The sequence below is a fragment of the Bombus vancouverensis genome, unplaced genomic scaffold (genome assembly GCF_051014615.1).
Source record: "Bombus vancouverensis nearcticus unplaced genomic scaffold, iyBomVanc1_principal scaffold0028, whole genome shotgun sequence".
NCBI lineage: Eukaryota > Metazoa > Arthropoda > Insecta > Hymenoptera > Apidae > Bombus > Bombus vancouverensis.
The window spans coordinates 206,842-226,456 of record NW_027468919.1 but is presented as its reverse complement, the minus strand read 5'-3'; the positions used below and the strand labels follow the sequence as shown (position 1 = coordinate 226,456).

General features: G+C 33.2%; 1 protein-coding gene and 2 long non-coding RNA genes across 6 annotated transcripts; all 3 read left to right on the top strand.

Annotated features, from left to right (window-relative positions):
- The first annotated feature begins 5,542 nt into the window (after positions 1–5,542).
- On the top strand, positions 5,543–6,971 carry LOC143304246 (venom serine protease Bi-VSP-like). Its single transcript, XM_076626638.1, has 3 exons — positions 5,543–5,787; positions 5,948–6,071; positions 6,143–6,971. Exons 1-2 carry the CDS (start codon positions 5,556–5,558, stop codon positions 6,034–6,036), a joined length of 321 nt encoding a protein of 106 aa, XP_076482753.1. The 5' UTR covers positions 5,543–5,555; the 3' UTR covers positions 6,037–6,071; positions 6,143–6,971.
- Positions 6,972–7,400: 429 nt separating this feature from the next.
- On the top strand, positions 7,401–9,722 carry LOC143304247 (uncharacterized). Of its 4 annotated transcripts, none has more exons than XR_013060956.1 (8): positions 7,401–7,502; positions 7,579–7,762; positions 7,975–8,070; positions 8,147–8,425; positions 8,501–8,769; positions 8,853–8,949; positions 9,112–9,463; positions 9,649–9,722. It is a non-coding gene; the product is annotated as an uncharacterized LOC143304247 (long non-coding RNA). The 4 variants fall into 4 exon arrangements; XR_013060958.1 differs by lacking the exon at positions 7,401–7,502 and having other exon boundaries at positions 7,546–7,762; positions 9,112–9,216; positions 9,294–9,463; XR_013060959.1 differs by lacking the exon at positions 7,401–7,502 and having other exon boundaries at positions 7,518–7,782.
- Positions 9,723–9,868: 146 nt separating this feature from the next.
- Positions 9,869–10,751, top strand: LOC143304248 (uncharacterized). Its single transcript, XR_013060960.1, has 2 exons — positions 9,869–9,925; positions 10,121–10,751. It is a non-coding gene; the product is annotated as an uncharacterized LOC143304248 (long non-coding RNA).
- The last annotated feature ends 8,864 nt before the right edge of the window (positions 10,752–19,615 follow it).

Sequence of the window (19,615 nt, the reverse complement as noted above, 5' to 3'; positions counted from 1 at the left end):
GTAATTTCAACAAATAAATAAAAACAAAAAAAAGCTGTTGCTGTCCCCAAGCGCCAAAATACGTTCTGACTACTATTTTACGTATCTCACAGAAGTATGTCTTCATTCATCATCTCCCATGCCATCCACCAACGTGTTCTTAACATGTTATCTCCTAGTAAAATATTGATGTTGAGTCAGATATCCAACTGAATAATCTTTTCGGTGTCTACTATAAGACATTTAAAACCAAGGCTCGTACACACGTGTGCTTATACGTCAGATGTAATACTTAACACGAAACCTGCTTATATTAATATTAAATTTATGCATAGTAGGATGTTCGACCTTTGTAAAAATGAAATTATAATACATACAGTTTCACCGTGGAAAAGTGAATCTTTCTAGCATGTCCACACAAATGCAGGGGAGGGGAGGACTGTGCATGCACCAAACAACTTTACGTTCGTAATTTTTCACACAAATGTACAACTGTAGAGAAAAAATTATCTCTGATTTTTCGGATGTTAGGAATCGACAATATCGCATAACGGAATGCTGTGTTCTACGTATTCTATTTTTGTTACGAAAGTGGTACAAACGAAGTCCACATAAGAATAGTACAACAAAATCGGTTGAGGTTAGGTTATCGTGCAGATATCGCGGCTTTTGCATTGCAAATCACGCAACTGCCAGTCTCGTCGTTCCTTGTAAACGAAAGAAAGGTATTGTAATCGGTCGTAATTAACATAAAACTCGTCGCATGCGACCATATGGCCTGAATGTTGAATAAACGAGAGTAGAGCGCGAGCTATGTGATTCTAACCGTTTAGGCGGAAACTAATGATTGTAACCAGAGCCGAGATATATGCCAATATTACTTTGCTCGACAAAGCGTATAAGATGAGGAGAGAATCGCGATAAGGTAGAACAAGAGACAGATATTCTCTACGTAAAGCAAGTCTGTCAACTAGATTGAAATCCTATAGCTATAACTACAGTGAATCCATATTCTGGCGAATTGTCTTTTCACAAATGAAGCTTCTGAAGAACGGAATTGATACAATAACTACTGTTCATTCATAACTACTGTTGTAAGAATCTATATATTTGTCTATCTATATCTATATATATCGATCTATATATATTTGTCAAAATGTCATTTTATCAAAAAACCCATCCTCTGTAATCATAGTTTAACGAAGCATAATTAATAGAAGAGGTAGAGCGTTAAGTGGAGATGATTTAATCACAGTTAAGTAGATAAATCTCTATATTAGTCTCTTTAATTAAAATGTTCTACGTTTTATTTGCGTCATTTTTTTCCTTCATCCAATTTAAAATGCTTAAATAACAATAGCCTATACAATATAATTTTATGTAAAAAAATTGATTGTACCATGTTTATTACAGATATTTAACATTTTTGTGTACATACAAAATTTAAATTATACCTCGCTTGAGAACAAAAATTCTATTTGTTTTCCTAATATGTACTAATAATTATTGATCAAAATAGAAAAAGCTGGAGGAGATTACTTAGGAAGATTACTTAGCATCTCATATTCCTGTCAAGGCTCGAACGTTTTATCTTCCTTTAGATTTTCCTAAGTTTCCATTTCTCTGACTTGCTATTTCAGTTAGCTTAGTATACGTGCTATACATAGGTATGTATAGTGTCATGATCGCGACAGTCTTGAGTTACCCACGCTTTATTCTCTGTAAACTATTTATAAAAGAAGAACAAATTACATGTTAGAACTTTCATTCAATTTACCAATACAAATAATTTTAAACAAGAAAAAAAACCTAATGCAGTGGTTTCAACTTAAACATATCCAACAGTTATTTACGAATAAATAGTATAAATCTTTTAGCAACATGAAATTCGCGATATTTATTCAAATATTTATATTTACAGTGCGCCATCAGCAAAGAAAACGTGTTTATCGAAACGTGCGCTATCGATTTTATGCTTTTGCCACGCAAACAGGGAAATTGCAACTCAAAATTGAATTCGCACTGCAAAGCGTTGACGTTACGACATCAATTACATACTTCAAAAACACCGAAGGTATCACACGGAATCAGAGAGATTCTATGAGAAGTTAAACGCATAGTCACCCTATTGGGAATAGGATTGCTTTGATTCGAGCTCAAACATAGGCAAAGCTGAAAGAATCTTTTGCGGATCTTCCTTCTTCTCTACATTGGATTTTATACAAAACGACTTTAACCTTTTCAAGGAAATACGGAAATAAGGATTTTAGATAGAGAGATTTATCTGGAAGGAAATGGATAGAAAACGTAGAACCAATTCTTGTTGGTTGAAAGATTTTTTCTCTTCGCAGAGATTCAAGCTTTAAAGAACGATCAAATATGTGCGCAGCTGACTTACGAGTGAAGTTATTATTAAAAAAAATTGTTGCGTTTAAAAGGATAAATATTAATATAAATTTAAAAAAATTGTTTGTTCAATTATCATAAGTTTAATTTAAATTTAAAAAAATTGTTAGTTCAATTATCATAAGTTTAAAGATATGTAGATATTGTATTTACATATCGAAAATCAGACAGCAATATTAATTAACACACCTAGTCAAACGCACACGTACTTTAAAACCGTGCTTTAAAATCGATATTCGCTGAAACAATACATCGCTCTGCGCTTCCAATTTGTTTTCGCACGAAGAATCAGTCCACTCATTGTTACCGTCACCATCTCTACCGTAATCTATATTACTCGAATAAATTCTATATCTTGATTGGAAAATCACATATTTTAACGAACTTCCCTATTTTTTGTTTTTTATGACTTTAACTGGCAATTTCCATAATGTTCTATAACTTGACAACAGACTGATAATATTTCAGGATATATATACATACATCATGTTTTTGAGGATTCTGTAGTAAAATAATTATAGTTGGGGAGTCCAACTTCCCAAACCGCGACAAACATATTTCACACATCCACGACGACTTTACAAGCAGACCCCTCGCGGTTTTAGGAAATCGATGAAGGACCATCAATTAAACATATCTCAGAGGGCAGATCGACGATGCGAAAAACACTTCCAAGCCCACACCCGACGCACCAGCGAAGGACGATACATCGTCGCTCTACATTTCAATGATCAGCTTCAGTCACTCGGATCCTCTAAAACGCTGGCAATTAAACGACTCGCCTCACTCAATCGCCGATTCCAGCACGACAAACGCTTCGAATCAGAATAATACAGGAATACCTGGCATTGGGACACATGACGAAGGTCAATGTCAACCACTCCGACGACAACGGATACTATTTACCCCATCATGGCGTGACCAAAGCATCGAGTCAAACCACCAAACTCCGTGTAGTTTTCGACGGATCGGCACCAAGCACTGCCGGAACCTCCCTAAACGATACACTTTACACAGGACCCAAGTTACAGGAAGATTTATTTTGTATATTAATTAGATTCCGCGCTCATCAGTACGTACTCACTGGCGACATCGAGAAAATGTATCGGCAATTCCTCGTACGACCAGAGGATCGGAAATATCAAAGGATATTATGGCGCAGCGCGAGTGGAGAAACAGAAACATATGAGCTTAACACCGTAATACTCTTATCATAGAAATAGAAGCAGTCCTCAATTCCCGCCCGCTAACTCCTATCTCCACCGATCCAAATGATCTCCTAGCCCTCACTCCCGGACATTTCCTCATTGGCGATTCATTAATGTGCTTACGTGATCGAGATTTCAGAGACATTCCATCGAACCGACTCTCCAAATGGCAGCATATCCAACAGCTTAAACAACATTTTTGGAACCGCTGGCATAAGGAGTATTTGAACGAGCTAACCAACCGCAATAAATGGAGCAAGGGTGGACACAGCATCCAAAAGGGCACAATCTTCATCCTCAGAGAGGACAACGTTCCCTCCATGCATTGGCCTCTGGGCCGAGTTATCAAGGTTCATCCAGGCGCCGATGGTGTCATCCGGACAGCTACAGTTCAGACGGCAAAGAGCATTTTGGATCGGGGCGTCAAAAGGCTTGTCCCACTGCCAATTCAACCCGATCTCGAGAAACCCGAACAACTAGCCACCGAGACGAAATAAGATGGGAACTTCAACCACACCTCGCTAGTTTGATCGGTACCCTCTCAACGGGGGGAGAATGTTACGCCATGCGGCTTACCATAGGTCATATTCTTAACTATCGATCGCGGCACTATAATGTCGCAGACGGATCGTCGTGTCTGCCCGGCAAACAAACATTGTAGTGGCAAGCGCATGGTTCATTAAGCAGGGCGACTTCCAGAAACGTCGACTCGTGGCCCGTATTTTACCTCGCGTAAAAGAATGTGACGTGATCCGAACGTAGTGGGGGTCGCCTTCCAGAAAAAACGAAAAAATCGAAAGGCGTTCAGAACTTTTCGAGAAGTCGAACCGTCAACACATGTGGTATGTCGCGCATTACTTATCAACCAAAACGCAGTTACATTTTTTTTGTTCCATTTATATCTTTCTAGTTAATAAGTTGTTGAAATAAACATTAATTTATTTGTGTTAATTCTGTGGAATTTCATTGAACTACCCTTATTATCATAATCGAAATAAGGGGATCGATCAGTTCGTGGCGTCGATTATTTAATCGTAACGGAAACTTACAACTCTCGTTGACGTGCTATCTCGCGATCGCGTCTCTCCGCGAACGGTCGAAACAAAATGATTCACTAAAAACTGTCCTGAATTCCTAAGAATTTATTTACCGCAAAACTGACAAAGTGTTTATTTAAAAAATGAGGTTGAAGGTAGTCCTTTTCTTTCAATTCATTCATTTTCATTTTCTTTCTTAAGTATGGCTAACACAATATCTAATCAATTAAAATTTTATATTTTCACGCGAGTTTCTTTAGATAATTATTATCAACATGATGACTAACTCTTACGGATTAATACGTGTCTGTAGGGCAATCCGGTGGACTTGATCGGCTTTTTACTTCGAAAGTTGAGTAATCGGTGTCGCTTTCTTACGCATCTTTGAACTGTATAAATGTTTTAAAATTGTTTGATCCAGAATGTACGTACCACACCGGACAATCAAGAAGGCACGTTTTATGCCTTTCTTTCCGATTAATAATAAGCCATTTACTGCAAAGAATGAACTTTAAAGGCATTAAACAGCACATCAATGTACATTTCAATTAGACTAAATAATAATGCTATGATTTTATCGGTAGTAACTTTACTTATTGACTTGAATTATTTCTTTCTTTTACTTCATGTTAGGAAGAGTATCTTTTTGCTTGAAATAAAAAATTGATATAGGAGTAATAATATGGATAGAGATCAAAAACTGTTAGGGCAGAAATTACACGTTTGAACTTTATAGTTCAGTATAGTTCAAATAGAAATTATATAGAATTATTTAATAATTTATATTCCACTGGAATAAAAATTTAATTTCTGTCTTTATCAAATCTCTATTTCAGAGTATTTGTACGTATGTACTTATCGTCTGCTGTATGATCGAATATCGAATAGGTAATAATCGTTGTTACTCATTATGTGAGAAAAAATTATGTATATTCACAACTATGACTATTGCATTTTAGGCGCTTGGCCATGGATCGCTGCATTAAGTTTTCGTAATCCCCGAAACCCAGACAAACCACTATGGAAGTACGGAGGTTCCCTGATAACGGCTAGGCATGTTTTGACCGCAGCACATTGTGCACATGTGAATGGAATAGAAAACATACACAATCATAATATTGCCATTCTTAGATTGGTGGAGGAGGTGCCATTTTCGAGTAAGTCCTCAAATATATATATGCTATTGAGTATTACTGAAGTATCATATCCTGAAATTTCTTATTGTACACATATATTGTGTCATAAAGCGTGTACAATTCTTTCTCATACTTTTGGTCATTCGTTTCCTGCATTTTCATTTATTTTTTTATTTTTCAGGGTACGTATATCCCATTTGTACGAAAGAGCCCCTACGAAAGAGCCCCTACGAAAGAGCCCCTACGAAAGAGCAACTTCGTCGGCTATAACCCCCTTGTTGCTGGATGGGGAGCGTTAAGATATAGTAAGTGATATCAATTTTATAATAAAATTAAACAGTTCCAGTCTTAAATATCTTTCTTATTTTCTTCGTAGGACGACCACGACGTAATGCATTAATGGAAGTACAAATGCCAGTGATTAAGAACGCCCAATGCAAAATAGCTTATTCCAAATTTCCTAATGCACCTGATATCACTGATGGTATAATATGAGCCGAACATGCTCAAGGTGGAGAGGATTCTTGTACGGTAATTAAGTTACAGAGTTACTACAAACTATACGGTATCTGAAGACACGTCAATTCGAATTAACATCAAATCAACGTCTTAAACATTAGAAATAATAGATAAACACAATTCAATAGTTTTGCCCACTTCTCACACCTCATTATGGTATTTAATCTAATTTCCTTCTAATCTTAGTTTTGCTCAAAATACATATAACATGTACATTATAAATTGGAGTATTTCAATACACAAATCAATAGAAGATTATTACTGTATATAAGTATAATTTCAATACAATTCGATTGATATATTTCAGTATCTTTGATTAAAAATTTAACGATCCGTTCAGGCTGACCGCGGCGGACCACTGCTGATACAACATGAATTAACCTCGTATTAAATAGGTATTGTGTCTTATGCTTATAAGTGCGGCGCAGCTGGGTATCCCAGCGTTTACACTAGGGTCACATCGTACCTTGACTTCATTCTCCAAGCGATGCAATAATATGATATTACTGTTCCATAAATATCATTGTGCAAAAAACGTGAAGTTGGATTTTCTTATTGTGGAGATAAGAAACAGCTCAAATTTACATTGTTTTGTACGTTACAAATTATAGGCTTAAAATGTACGAAATGTAACTTTGAAACGACACTAATTTTTTACGCACGATAAACCTCCACGACTTAGGTATGTAAAGATGATAAACGTATATTAATTCTATTAATTTGGTAATAATAAACCAACTTTCTGAGAAGTTCTGTAAATTTCGTTTCTGTTGTATCAAGAGAATAATGGAATATTCCACTTAGATCGTATACTTCTTGTATGTACATACAAAATTTTCCGGCTAATCTAAAACACTTCATAAGATAGAGAGCTTCTGGAAATTCGGACACAGAGAGTGCATAAAATACAAGTTAAGTCTCGTGTCTTTCAAAATTATTTTTTATTCGCTAAAAACGTCCTGTGTACTCATGCAATCACATGCAACCTCGAAACTTCACTTATTTTTTATCACTTTCCAATTCAATACACTGTTTCTGCATTTTTGACTATATGTAAGTGAAATTTCCATTCAGCCAAAGGTGTACTTACAGATTATAGATTCCTATACGACTCTCGGTAAAAATTTATCCGCACTCCAGATACTTAAAACTTCTGTCGACCATATTGATCCATCTGCACTCTTCGTATGACGTCAATATCTGTTCAGTGCTGCTGCGTAGGTTTCATTGTGTTACGTCAATTCGTTTGTGACCGTTGCGCGAGTAATGGCGCTTTGCAATGGCGATTTGCAGGAAAACAGTGCAGGATGCTGTGATTCGTTTCTTGTGGTCGGAGGCAAAACATTTTTTAATGAGAAAATACGAAGGTCCTTCAGCAAATGGACAAAGTGTATACAGAAATTGAGTGATTATGTCAAAAAATGATGTATGTCTTTTTTGATAATTGCTTAAAATAAATTCTACACCGACAGAGCGGGTAACTTTTTACTCACCCTCGTAAGACACTTAAATTTCCAATCTATTATAATGAATAAAAGAGCTTATACTATTAAATCTAATTGTATTTTGTTGCATGAGAGTACACGTGTATGTGATGTACATTACCTTTATATCCCCTTGAACGCTTCAATATTGCGCATATATACTATATTTTGTACAGCATCTATAAAATTTTGTATGTTTGTTTAGGCTGTTAATCTAGAGGCTGGAGTACAAAGAAGTGGCACAATCATGTGGGCTGATGACATTTATAATTATCAAGGAATCACCCCTACATTCGCTCAGGTATATATCGTTGACTATAATGTATTTAACATATATGATTGTTAGAATATTAATAATTAATTTTTAATTCTATCAGAATTTTAATGAAACTGTCCCTTGGGAAGGAAGAACTGATACCTTGATATCACGGTTTGTACATCCTATATGTACGACAAATTTTAGAACATTATATAACAAAGAACCAGATCGTAGTGGCCATGTGATGTGAATAAAAGGACTTGAATTTGATGATATTTTTATAATGTTAGATAACATAACTAAGTATCTTCACAGTAAGATAGGATGACATGGTTTACATGATCTTAATGTTGTTCATTTGAGTGATGATATTATAAGGAAAAGTGTAATATCACAGGTAGGATGATTCATAATTTAGAACTACTAACTCATGTATGTATTAAAAATTAAAGAAATATATTAAATTTTATAGGATATTTATGTTTAGTAACCAGTAATTCAGAGATTGGTATTCATGGTTACTATAACGAGGCTGTAGAAACGCACCCTTTCTTCTTTGCAAATGGTCCTGTATTTATGTCTAAGCCGAAACTGGAACCTCTGAATAATTTAGATTTATTCTTGTCATTTTCTAAAATACTTATCTACAGTATACCATAAGGAATGATACCGTATCGCACCTAATCAAGTGCCTTAAGAAACATCAACAGGATATCACAGTAATCCCTTATCGACTGATATGTAAGTAAAAGTTATGTGTCATTGTTATACACAGTTATGTGTTAGTGTTATACACAGTTATTTATCATTTTCTATTAATTCAGTTGTAGCCACTACAATATCTATGACACTGGTAGTAATTATAAGAACAATAATGATGTTCTATAAGAGGAAATGATGATTAGGAGCAAAAAGTTACAAGTAAGTCAATGTATATGTTATTTGCCATTTGAAAAGAAAGTTACTAACTTAGAATTTTTTGATAAATAATAATTGTGCAAAATATATTGGATTTCAAATTTGTCAAAAATTGAAATTTAAGAAGCATTGTAATAATATAACATTAATATTTTGATTTTTCAGGAGATATCATGCGGTGGATGGATAATATGTAAAAAATATTAAGCAGTATATGAATTTTCATATTGCGTAGAGATAACAAAATGAATTTTAAAAAATGTCGACATGGTAATAAGAAATAGCATCATGACAAAGAATATATAACCATAGTTTCATTTTTTATAAATAAAAATTTGTTGTTCCAGATTTTGAAATATAGTGAAACGTTTAATTAGTATCTTAATATCTTTAAATAATTATTATTTTAGAATCAATTGTAATTGTATCATACGTACTTTTGAATTCATGCAAGGACATATGTAATTTTGAAGTAGTTATTATTAGGAAATTGTTAGACGCGAACAGTATGCGAAAAGTTAGTATGCAGTGTAATAATTATCAATCAAAACACAAGAATTAAATTTTTGAGGAAAAAATTTCCGGAATTTCTTATTTACATGATTATAAAGAAATCCATAATAAAAAGGAGCTGCTTTCTAATACTTCTCTTCCTTGTAATGCCTATGTTAATAATAACGAGGTTCGACTTTTTGTTTTTAGAGGGATACTGGAAAATTTGAAAGTACAGTACCATTGGGAAGAAAATCACGATATTGAAAACGATATTTGCAAATAAATTTCCAAAAAATCTGTTTTCAAATTTTCGCTTTCTATTTCACATTAAAAGAAAGGGCTGCCTTCTTTCTCTGCAAGACAAAACAAACATTCTGAATCTCGTATCAATGAATGATGTCAATAAGTTATTTTTCTTTTCAGATTGAACAATATTCCAGATTTATTCATAATTTCATACTACGCGAAGAATAGACTTTCATAGGTATATAAAGGAAATATTAAGTATAGGAAAACTCTTTTTCGTTGTAGGTGACATATGCTTCACGGTTGAACACATGTATTTTTGAACACATATAAATGAAAAAGTACTCTTATGGAGAAAAAGAATTGATACCTTCGATTGACATTAGATAATGTACATAAACTTATGAACAATCACTATCAGTTTGTATTTTAGGTGCACACGCAGATTTGTTGGAGTTCTTATAAAATGTACTTCCTGTACGAACGTTTTATTCTTCCAAATTTTACGATACTATGTCTCATATAATAACTATATGGATTAAACGTAATATAAATGATCCGAAAATAGACTCGAACGACATTAATTGTCTTTCTATTTATACCAATATCGAAAATACAAGTAAAGCTGGAGCAATAGTATGCAAGAATGGACTATTTATTATTTTAAACCAAATCATAGCATATTCAGAATGCACAGTATTATCATGAAATGTAAATGAATCAGTTGTAAACGAACGATTTTACTGTAAAATCATTGCCTCCTTTTTTTCATCTGAAATATAGCAGCAATGAGTACATTCTTTTAATATATAATAAAACGAGATATCTTTATAAAGTTACATATGTCATCACTGGTAACTGTTATCTCGTATGACACCAAATATACCGTTAGTATGGAATGATATTTTTATGAAGATATACTTTAATGATAGATTTTATGAATGAAACGTTATATAAGAAAAATTATCTCTTGTCATTCTATGAAGTGTAGTAGCTAACGAAGATTAATTTTACGAAGTATTGGAGCAAAAGAGAATTAAAAAATTAAAAAGATCTAAATAAGATTGTTCGTGTGGCTTAATTATCTCAATTCTGGTACACCACTTGTTACATTCTAACTAATTAGCGCTAAACAATAACTTGCAAATATTAAAGATATTAACACCTTAATATTAACACCTAAAGGTTTTCAGGAAATTTTATAATATTTGATTATTGTATATCTAGTCATTGATTGATAAAATTTCTTGTATAAGCATAGATCGAGGTTGACGTCATACGCAGATTGCATTACAGGTATCGTTTTAATTTATTTTATGGCTAGAATCATTTGAATATTATACGAATAATTATTTCCATTCGAACGATTAATAAATCACGTACCTATAAAAGATATATTATGAAAAAGACGTGACGAAACAAAAAAATATTGGAAATTCCGTTGTCATTAGATCAATTATTTTTGCAATGATTTTTATTTCCATGTAATTACATATGAAATGGGTAATTCATTAACATCTCCTCGAATCGAATATAATTCGTTACACTTCACAACGATTCAAATAATGGACGGGAAATATATAATAATTTTCCTGTCCTTGCGTTAAAATAGTACTGTACAAATCAGATGATACAGGAAATACCCAAAAAACCCAATTACATCCACATTGCATGACAGCACACTTGCAATGGATTTTTGTGATTTCAATGTCACAGACAATGACACAACTAATCAGAACACGTTCGAGGCTATAGACATTGAAATTACCGCGTGTTTAATACGTTTAAAGCATAAATCTAAATTTCACGCGATTATTTCTTTGTACATTGTGAAACTCTTAAATTATCTTAATCGAATAAATAATCCTAATGTAATAAAACATCTTGAAATAGACCTAGATATCTGAAACAGAAACTCGAAGGATAAGAAATCCTAAAAGGTACTAATCCTAAAATAACAAACTCCTAAATAATAAACAAGTGATAAAACCTGTTATAAATAATAAACCTTACCTGGAATAATCAAATCCTAACTAATCGAAAATAAAATAAGGCAAGCAATTCTTAATCTTTCAAGTAATTTTTCCGAAAACACAGAAAGATAGAGAAATTAAAAAGACGCAGCACAAATTGCTGCACAATGAAAGTTTCAGAGTGATGAATACGATCGTATTAAACTAAATAATTTTCAAAAGTGAAATTACACTGAAACGTATATCGATGATATTTGTCATTTCTACGATCTGTTTCGCTTGATCGTGCTTCTTTTCTGATGTAAATTCAATTTATAATACGAACTAAGTTTCCTTTATTATTATTAGTCCTGCGTCTTTTTAATTCGTCACTTCTTTTATTTCAGAACAATGACGGGCTCCAAGATGCTGTTCGGATGTTTGGCGTTAATTGCTTTTCTGCATCCATTAGTTCACGTTTGTACTTCGAGTAGTACAGCTCAAGGTTTGTACTTCGAGTTGTCTTTTTCCATGCACTTCAAATTCCAATACGATCTGGTCACGTGGCCTTCGTACAATTTCGAAATTTTACCTGTTTGGTAATCGTCAATGAAAAAATAAGTTATGCGTGACCTCAACACATTGAAACAATTTTTATGATTTTTTATTTGCCGGTTGGTCAGCAAGTTAATGGAAAAATTTCACTTAACTATTCGCGTTAATTTCTTCGGTTTAACTTTTGGGAAATGCTTCGTTAGCTTCGGGAATATTCCAACGATTCGTTTTACGTACAAAATATGCATGATAAATATTACTTCACGATAATGAAAACTATTGGCGTAATACCTAAGATAAAGATGCAGAGACATTCTTAGAATTTCTAATGACACCTTTATAGATTTCTCGTTTAATATCGCTACTACATTTGAGTCACTTTTACCTAACGGTGTCACATAGTCTCGTTGGAAATTTGTCAAATTCCTTAAAATGATCACTGAAAATTTTCCTAAATTTCCAAGAATTTATTTATCACGAGGTAAAGAAAATGTGTATTAGAAAGATGAGATCGAAGGTTTACCATTTTTTCAATTATGGCGAACGCAATATGTAATCAATGAAAATTTTATATTTTCACGTTGAAAGTTTCTTCAGATAATTATTATCCAGATGATGACTAACTCTTACGAATTAATGCGTTTCTGTAGGATAATCCGGTAGACTTGATCCGCTTTTTATATCGAAAGTTGAGCAATCGGTGACGCGTTCTTATACACCGAACCGCGAAAAGCAAAATTTCATATGATCTCACCAATTTCGGATATCAGTCAAATCAGTCAAATAATAAGTTCGCGTTAATATACACGTTCGATTTTTGAAAAGCTTGTTCAATTTAATAAGAGTTTTGGTAACAGGCTTATGTTTTTAGGCTAATTGGTTGTTTTCATTTACAAGTACCTCGTGTTAAAGTACTCATAAAATGACATTAAAATCAGAAAACTGATAACTGAAAGATTATCATTTTTCCTCTGTGGTAGTTTACATATAACATAATGCAACTAACATGTCACGATTAATGCAAAATAAATAAATTACTAATATAGACATTTTTTTAGTAATTTGTATAATCGTGAAACGAATTGGACTTTCTAAAGGCAAATATTAAAGGAAACATGGAAGACGGATTCCTCCCTCCCACGGCCGGACACTGTACCCAAGGCCGGTCGGATCTCCTACCTTCTCTTGCGACGTATCCCAGTGGAGCGGCCCCACTCTTAATCTAGTTTGGTGGGAAAGGTTCGCGTACACACCGTGTGTAAGAACTATTAAAAACCACACAGTGTATCGCGACTACCTTTCTACTACTTAACCCAAGTCCTATATTATCAGTCTTAGGTCCGAGGCGGCTCCTGTCACGTAAAGTTGGTACTTGGGTGGTAGTAAGAAGGCTGAGTCGTAACCCAACTACTTATTTTCCTTTATAAAACTTTATTATAAACACTTACAAAATAACACCGAACCGGAGAATAGGGGTTGTATGAGTACAGCAACTAGAAGAGGAACAAGAACTGCCCGAGCTGGGTGAAGTCTCGGTTTATATACGTTTTGGTTTTAGGATGTTGAGGGGATAGGTGTAGGTTATGATGTAGAAAAGTGCCCGAAGGTCAGGGGTCCATATCCTATCTCTGATGTGGACTTTGGTGCTTCACAGCCTTGGTGTATGCTATGATGATAAGGTGGTGATGTATCCAAAAGTGTCCAAAGGTCGGGGGTCCGTATCCTATCTCTGATGTGGACTAAGGTGCGTCACAGTCTTGGTGTATGCTATGATGATAAGGTGGTGATGTGTCCAAAAGTGTTCGAAAGTCGACCGTCGATGTATTATCACTGATGTAGGTTGAGATGTGATTGATGTCACATACCCCCCTCTTTAGATTGATTTTGGTCCTCCAAAATCTTAATGTTTCCTCAGTATGGAGCGATGGAATTGGACTCTGACTGGCTCGACTTGTACTTGTTCTTTTTCGTCGTGGTATATGCTTTTGCTATTTCAACCTGTGAAGGTTGTTGGCTGGTTAAATTTCGACTACGATTAATAGGAATAATTTGCTAAGTTTGACGAAATGCCGCAGTATCACGTGTTGAAACTTTTGTAGACTTTCTAACAGCCTGTGATATAGAATGAGTTAGTGGTCTTTGAGTAATGGTTTTATACTATCTTGTTGTTTCTTTATAGTTTGATTGTTATCCAGTTGTTCCTTTGATACTTGCATTTCTTTGTTTTGTTTAGCAACTTCTAAAGCCTTTTCAGCATCTACAACTGGTTCTTTTTCCATGCATGTGATTTCTTCTTCAACCAGTACAACTGTGCTTTCCTCTATAGTTCGTGTTTTTGTGTCATTTAGTAAACTTTTCAATTCAATTTCCACAGTATCTGGAGCTTTAGATACCGACTGACTGTCATCTTCTGCATTTTCAATGCCCCAATCATCAAAGATATCCTGAATGACACTTCTTTTGTTAGTTATGCTCACTTTATCTGCTTCACTTATAGATTTATTCCTTCCTTCTGTATTAGCAACATGTATAAGTACGACAATTTTATTATGAATAATTTTCTTTTCTACATTAATTTTATGTGAACTATCAAAAGATCAATCTTGCCATTTCCATTTGTTGTTTCTTGTTATTCTTTTCTTTAATATCAATGTCATCTGCAGTTTCTAGATCACTAATTACTCCTGAGGTAATAGGAGTTATAGAATCGTTTCTTGTCTTTGTATGATTTAATATGTCATAATTGTATTTCTGGCTACAATTTTCAGAAACTTCTTGAGCCACAATTTCTGTTGAAATTACTTCTATAATTGTTCCATCACTTTCTCGTGCTTAACCTATCGAATTAAATTCTTCATTTACAATTTCAGCGTTCTTCATCCTTTTTTGTTCTGCAGAAACATTTTTTTTTCTTCATTGGAATTTACAACAGCATCCTTTTCATGTACAGTTAAAACAATATTTTCTTCTGTACTTTCATTCATATCATTAATATATAGTAGTTTCTACAGTCAGTACCATTACTTCTGAGCTACTATCAACTAGTTTAGACAAATCTGTGTCTGTATCCGTGAGATGCAATGTTTGGGCTTTATCATCAAAAGTTTCACCAAGTGTTTTAATTAATGCTTGACACTGAGCATTAGTAACACTAACTGTATCTATATTTAACACTGTACAAACGTTGTGTTTCTCAATGTTTTGTTCACCCTCATTTGTATTAAATATTTCAACATCGTTCGTACTTTCTTTATCTAAAGATGTGTCACCTGCATATCTTGAATGATCTCCAATCTCAGTTGTATTCTCTGCTTGCTCTTCTTGAAATTTCTCATCTTTTTTTTTTTTTTTTATATTGATCATCAATTTGTGGGTCCTTATTTATTATTTCTTGTTCTACTTCATTAATCGCAGCGTTCTTTATGCTCTCTGTCTCACTACTTTCCTTACTTTAAAAATTTTTTTTTGTTTTTATTTAAATCTGTTACATCACATTTATTTACTACTAAACCATCTTGAATTGTATTATCTGTACATTCCTGTGACTTATTTTTTTTTTTTGATTTTCTGGAATATCATGCACATTCTTTATAATGTCAGTCGTTGATTCTGATATTGATGAAGAAGATACATCTACTTTTATCGATGATTCTACTTTATTAATGTCACTGTGCACTTCATCTAGTTGTTCCATAGTAAAACATCAAGATTGTTACAATTACTTAAGAAGTCATGGATTGTTATTTAAATATTTACTGCACTTTTCCATCAATGTAACCCTTTATGGCAGTTTGACATTCTACAGAACACCAATGCTGTATCAGTTTATATTTTTCTTCATCATGAAGTTTTATTATATCACCTAATTCTTCCAGATGTTTTTTTTTCTTTTTTTTCAATTTTCAAATAAGAGTGTGTTTTCTATGTGAATCTTTTAATTCTTGGTTCGCCTCGAGTAAGCGATTATTAACATCTTTGGAAAGTTTTTGGACGTTTCCCAGTTCTTTTCTAAGAAAATTATTTTGTTCGTTCATATCTTTTACTTTACTAAAATCCAGTTTCAATTTATTAGTTTCTTCTTCATATTTATATCCAAAATCACCCACTTTTTCATATTCACCCTTTAGTTCGTCTAGTTCACATTGAAGGGCAGATTATTTGTCCTTGTGGTTCACGAACTACATTTTATCTCTTTTGCATCTTTAGCTCCAGCTTCACGTTCCTCCATTGAATTACTAACACATGAATTAAGTTTGGCCTTTTTTTTTTGTTCCAGCAAGTCAACTTCATATTTGTGACTTATGTTATTTCTTCTAATTTTATTGTTAGTTCTTCAATTTGTATTCCAAAAGATTGAACTCTTTTTACGTGCGTGTGTGTTTTTTTTTTTTTTTTGTAACTCGTCGAGTTGCAATTATAATTTTTGCACTTCCTCCTTCATGTCCTCTATGTGCTTCTCGAGCTCTTGTGTCGTCCTGTCTTTGTCGGAACATTCTACTTGAAGATCAGCGAGTTGATGCTCGGGATCGTAATTCAATTTTTGGTCGTTAGCAGTAATAAGCTCACGTAACTTCTCTTTTGAACTTGATCTTGTTTGGTCTTGATTGTGTTTTCGGTGTGCTTGTGGTGTTCTAAAAGTAATCGTCACGTTGCTTGCATTTTTAGTGCACATTGATACACTGCACTCTGCACAGGCAATGCTTTTGTTGTCATGAAATCTCTCTAACTTTTCAGTAACAAAACCTTTTATTTTATTATTTAATTTTGGATCATGCGCCCCTGGTGGAGATACATTATGTGTTCTCTTTACCTTTATTATGCACACGTTTTCCTTTTGCTCTCAATTTTTCGATCATCTTGTGCTGTTCTATATATTGTGTTCTTATGTTCCTCGCATATAAATCCTGTCGATTGATTTTATCTTTCAGTTGAGGTACATGTTTAATTCTTTACCTTTTTTTTTTTAATGGATTTCTTGATAATCTTTTAGAAGTTGCTCGTTATATTTGGAAAGCTTTCTCACTTCGTCTTCAGCTGTTTCCTAACGGGATTTTTCTTCTTCAAGTTTTTCTGTAATCATTTTTTCTAAACTTCTCCATTTATTCTGTTCTTCTTCGAGTAATTCATTACGTTTCGGTATCTGGCTATCTTTTCCTTTAAAACATTTTATTTTATCAGAGAGTTCTTCTATTTTCAAACTTGCTTCATTTAAGGTAACTTTATGAATTTCCGATTGATGCTTTAACATTTGATGTAAGTCTTCTATTGCTGTTTCACGTTCTTTCAACTGTTCATTAAATTCGTTGTTTAGCATATCCACTCGAGAAATTTCGAGTTCTTGAGCATCGTTTCTTCTTTTAGAAATTTGGCTTATTTTCTCTCGCCTGCTGCTACATGTTGCTGTCATTTTATCAACTTCTTTCTTCTTTTTTTTTCTTTTTTTTTTGAACTTAAGATCTTGATTTAAGGTTTGTGTTTCACTATATGATTTATTATTATTAACTAGTTCAACATTATTTTCAGTAGATTTTTTTTCGCGTGATTTTTATACTTATTTAAATAGTTTAACATGAGCAAATGCATCGTACGTCAGATATACCATTTTTAATAAATTGTCGCCTTTACAACTCGAGTTACCTCTGAACGAGTCGCATGATTGATCAATAAGCCATGAGTAATTATGCAAATTCAGTTTTTTCATCTATTTATTTGAATATTATAACAAAGACTTTACATTGAATATTTTATTAAAATTGTAAGTTTTTCATAAACGCTTCAAAATCCACAGTCTATTGATCAACTCCTCTATCCTTTCTCTTTCTCCTCACTAAAATAGATAAATTCCTAATGTAGTTCGTGGATAATATTTTTTTTTTTTTTTTCTAAAGCAAATCACATTTATCATCTGATATATTTTTTGAAATAATTTCTGTCTGTACATTTTCTTCTTTTCTCTTACTCCTCTTTCTCTTTCTAATGAATTCTTTTTATTCCGTAAAATAGTTTTTGTATATTCAATTTTGTTAAGTGCAATCCTTATTTCTGATAACTTACTTTTATTAGATAATTCTTGTGAATCTTCTATTACATCTTCCATATCATTTTGAATGCGGCTTCTACCTTCAGTAAATTTAATATCTTGAACCGTATCATTAATTTCAATAGCTCTTTCGGTATCAAGTAAATCGCACTTATTATTTAATATACCTTTTGAATTGACTTCTGTCTCTGCAGTTTCTTCTTTTGTATCTTCTTCGAGTTTTCTTTGTTCTTCTAATCCACCCTTCTCATTTTGTAGGATCTTCCTTGTATCTTCATCTTTTTTAACTTCGACTTTATCCGATCTCCTAGGTCTGCCTCTATGTTTCGCTTCATCAGTTGCTATTACACCCGTTACTGCATTATCATTTTCTACAGATTTATACCTATCGCTATCACTAGCTGTGTTCGTTAAAAGAACTTCCCTTCGTTGACGAGTATCAGTTGTTTCGTTTTCACTATCTGAAATTGATTTTTGTTTAACACCTCTTTTTTCTTCTTTGGCAAATTTATTTTCTACATTTTCCGATGCCTTTTGTTTATTAATTATTACAGACTTGTCTTCGATTAATTTCGTCTTTAAAGCGCTTCGCAAAATTTTATTTGTGTTTGATTGTCTGGTTTGATTATAAACAATTTCTTCAAATTTTGGCGAAGTAGCAGGCTTTGCAGCAACATTATAACGACTGCTCCGTTTACTACTATCTAACATAGATGGAGATGGATTCTTGTCATCTTTATTCTCTAAAGACTTCTCTTGTGTATTAGCATCTAAATTTCTCGACATAAGATCTGCTGAAGTTTTTGATTCTGTAGTGTCACACGCATTTTTCGCTGTCATCATTTGGTCTTCTTCTATAAGCAAATGTTCATTATTGTAAGCATTATCTCTTGCTTTTTGTATGGATTCTAATGATATATTTTGTTCAACGTTGTCTATTGATTTTGTATCATTTTCAGCAGTTGATTTACTAACTGCTTCTAATTCCTTCGTTTCAATTTGGTTTTCTTTATTTGTATCGCCGTCCAAAATATTTCTCATTGAAATATTATCCTTCTTGTTATGATCTTTTTCTGCTTCTCCTAAACTTTTACTATTTTTGTCAAACCATTCTTGTAAATTTTGAGTATCTTGTGACGAAGATGGTGACAAATCATTATACAATACTGCAATATCTTCTTTCCTTCGTTTCACAGACTCTTTCTGGTATTCTGTCGAGCTATTGACATCAAACATTAAGTCTGTTTTAATGAAAATATAATCCTGTGAAGCGGTGTCAATTGATACTTTCTTTTCATAAGAATTTTCTATATTAGACTGCAATTCTTTTGAAAATTCTTTCAAAACCATTTCTTCATTTCCTACAGTAACGTCTGTTTTC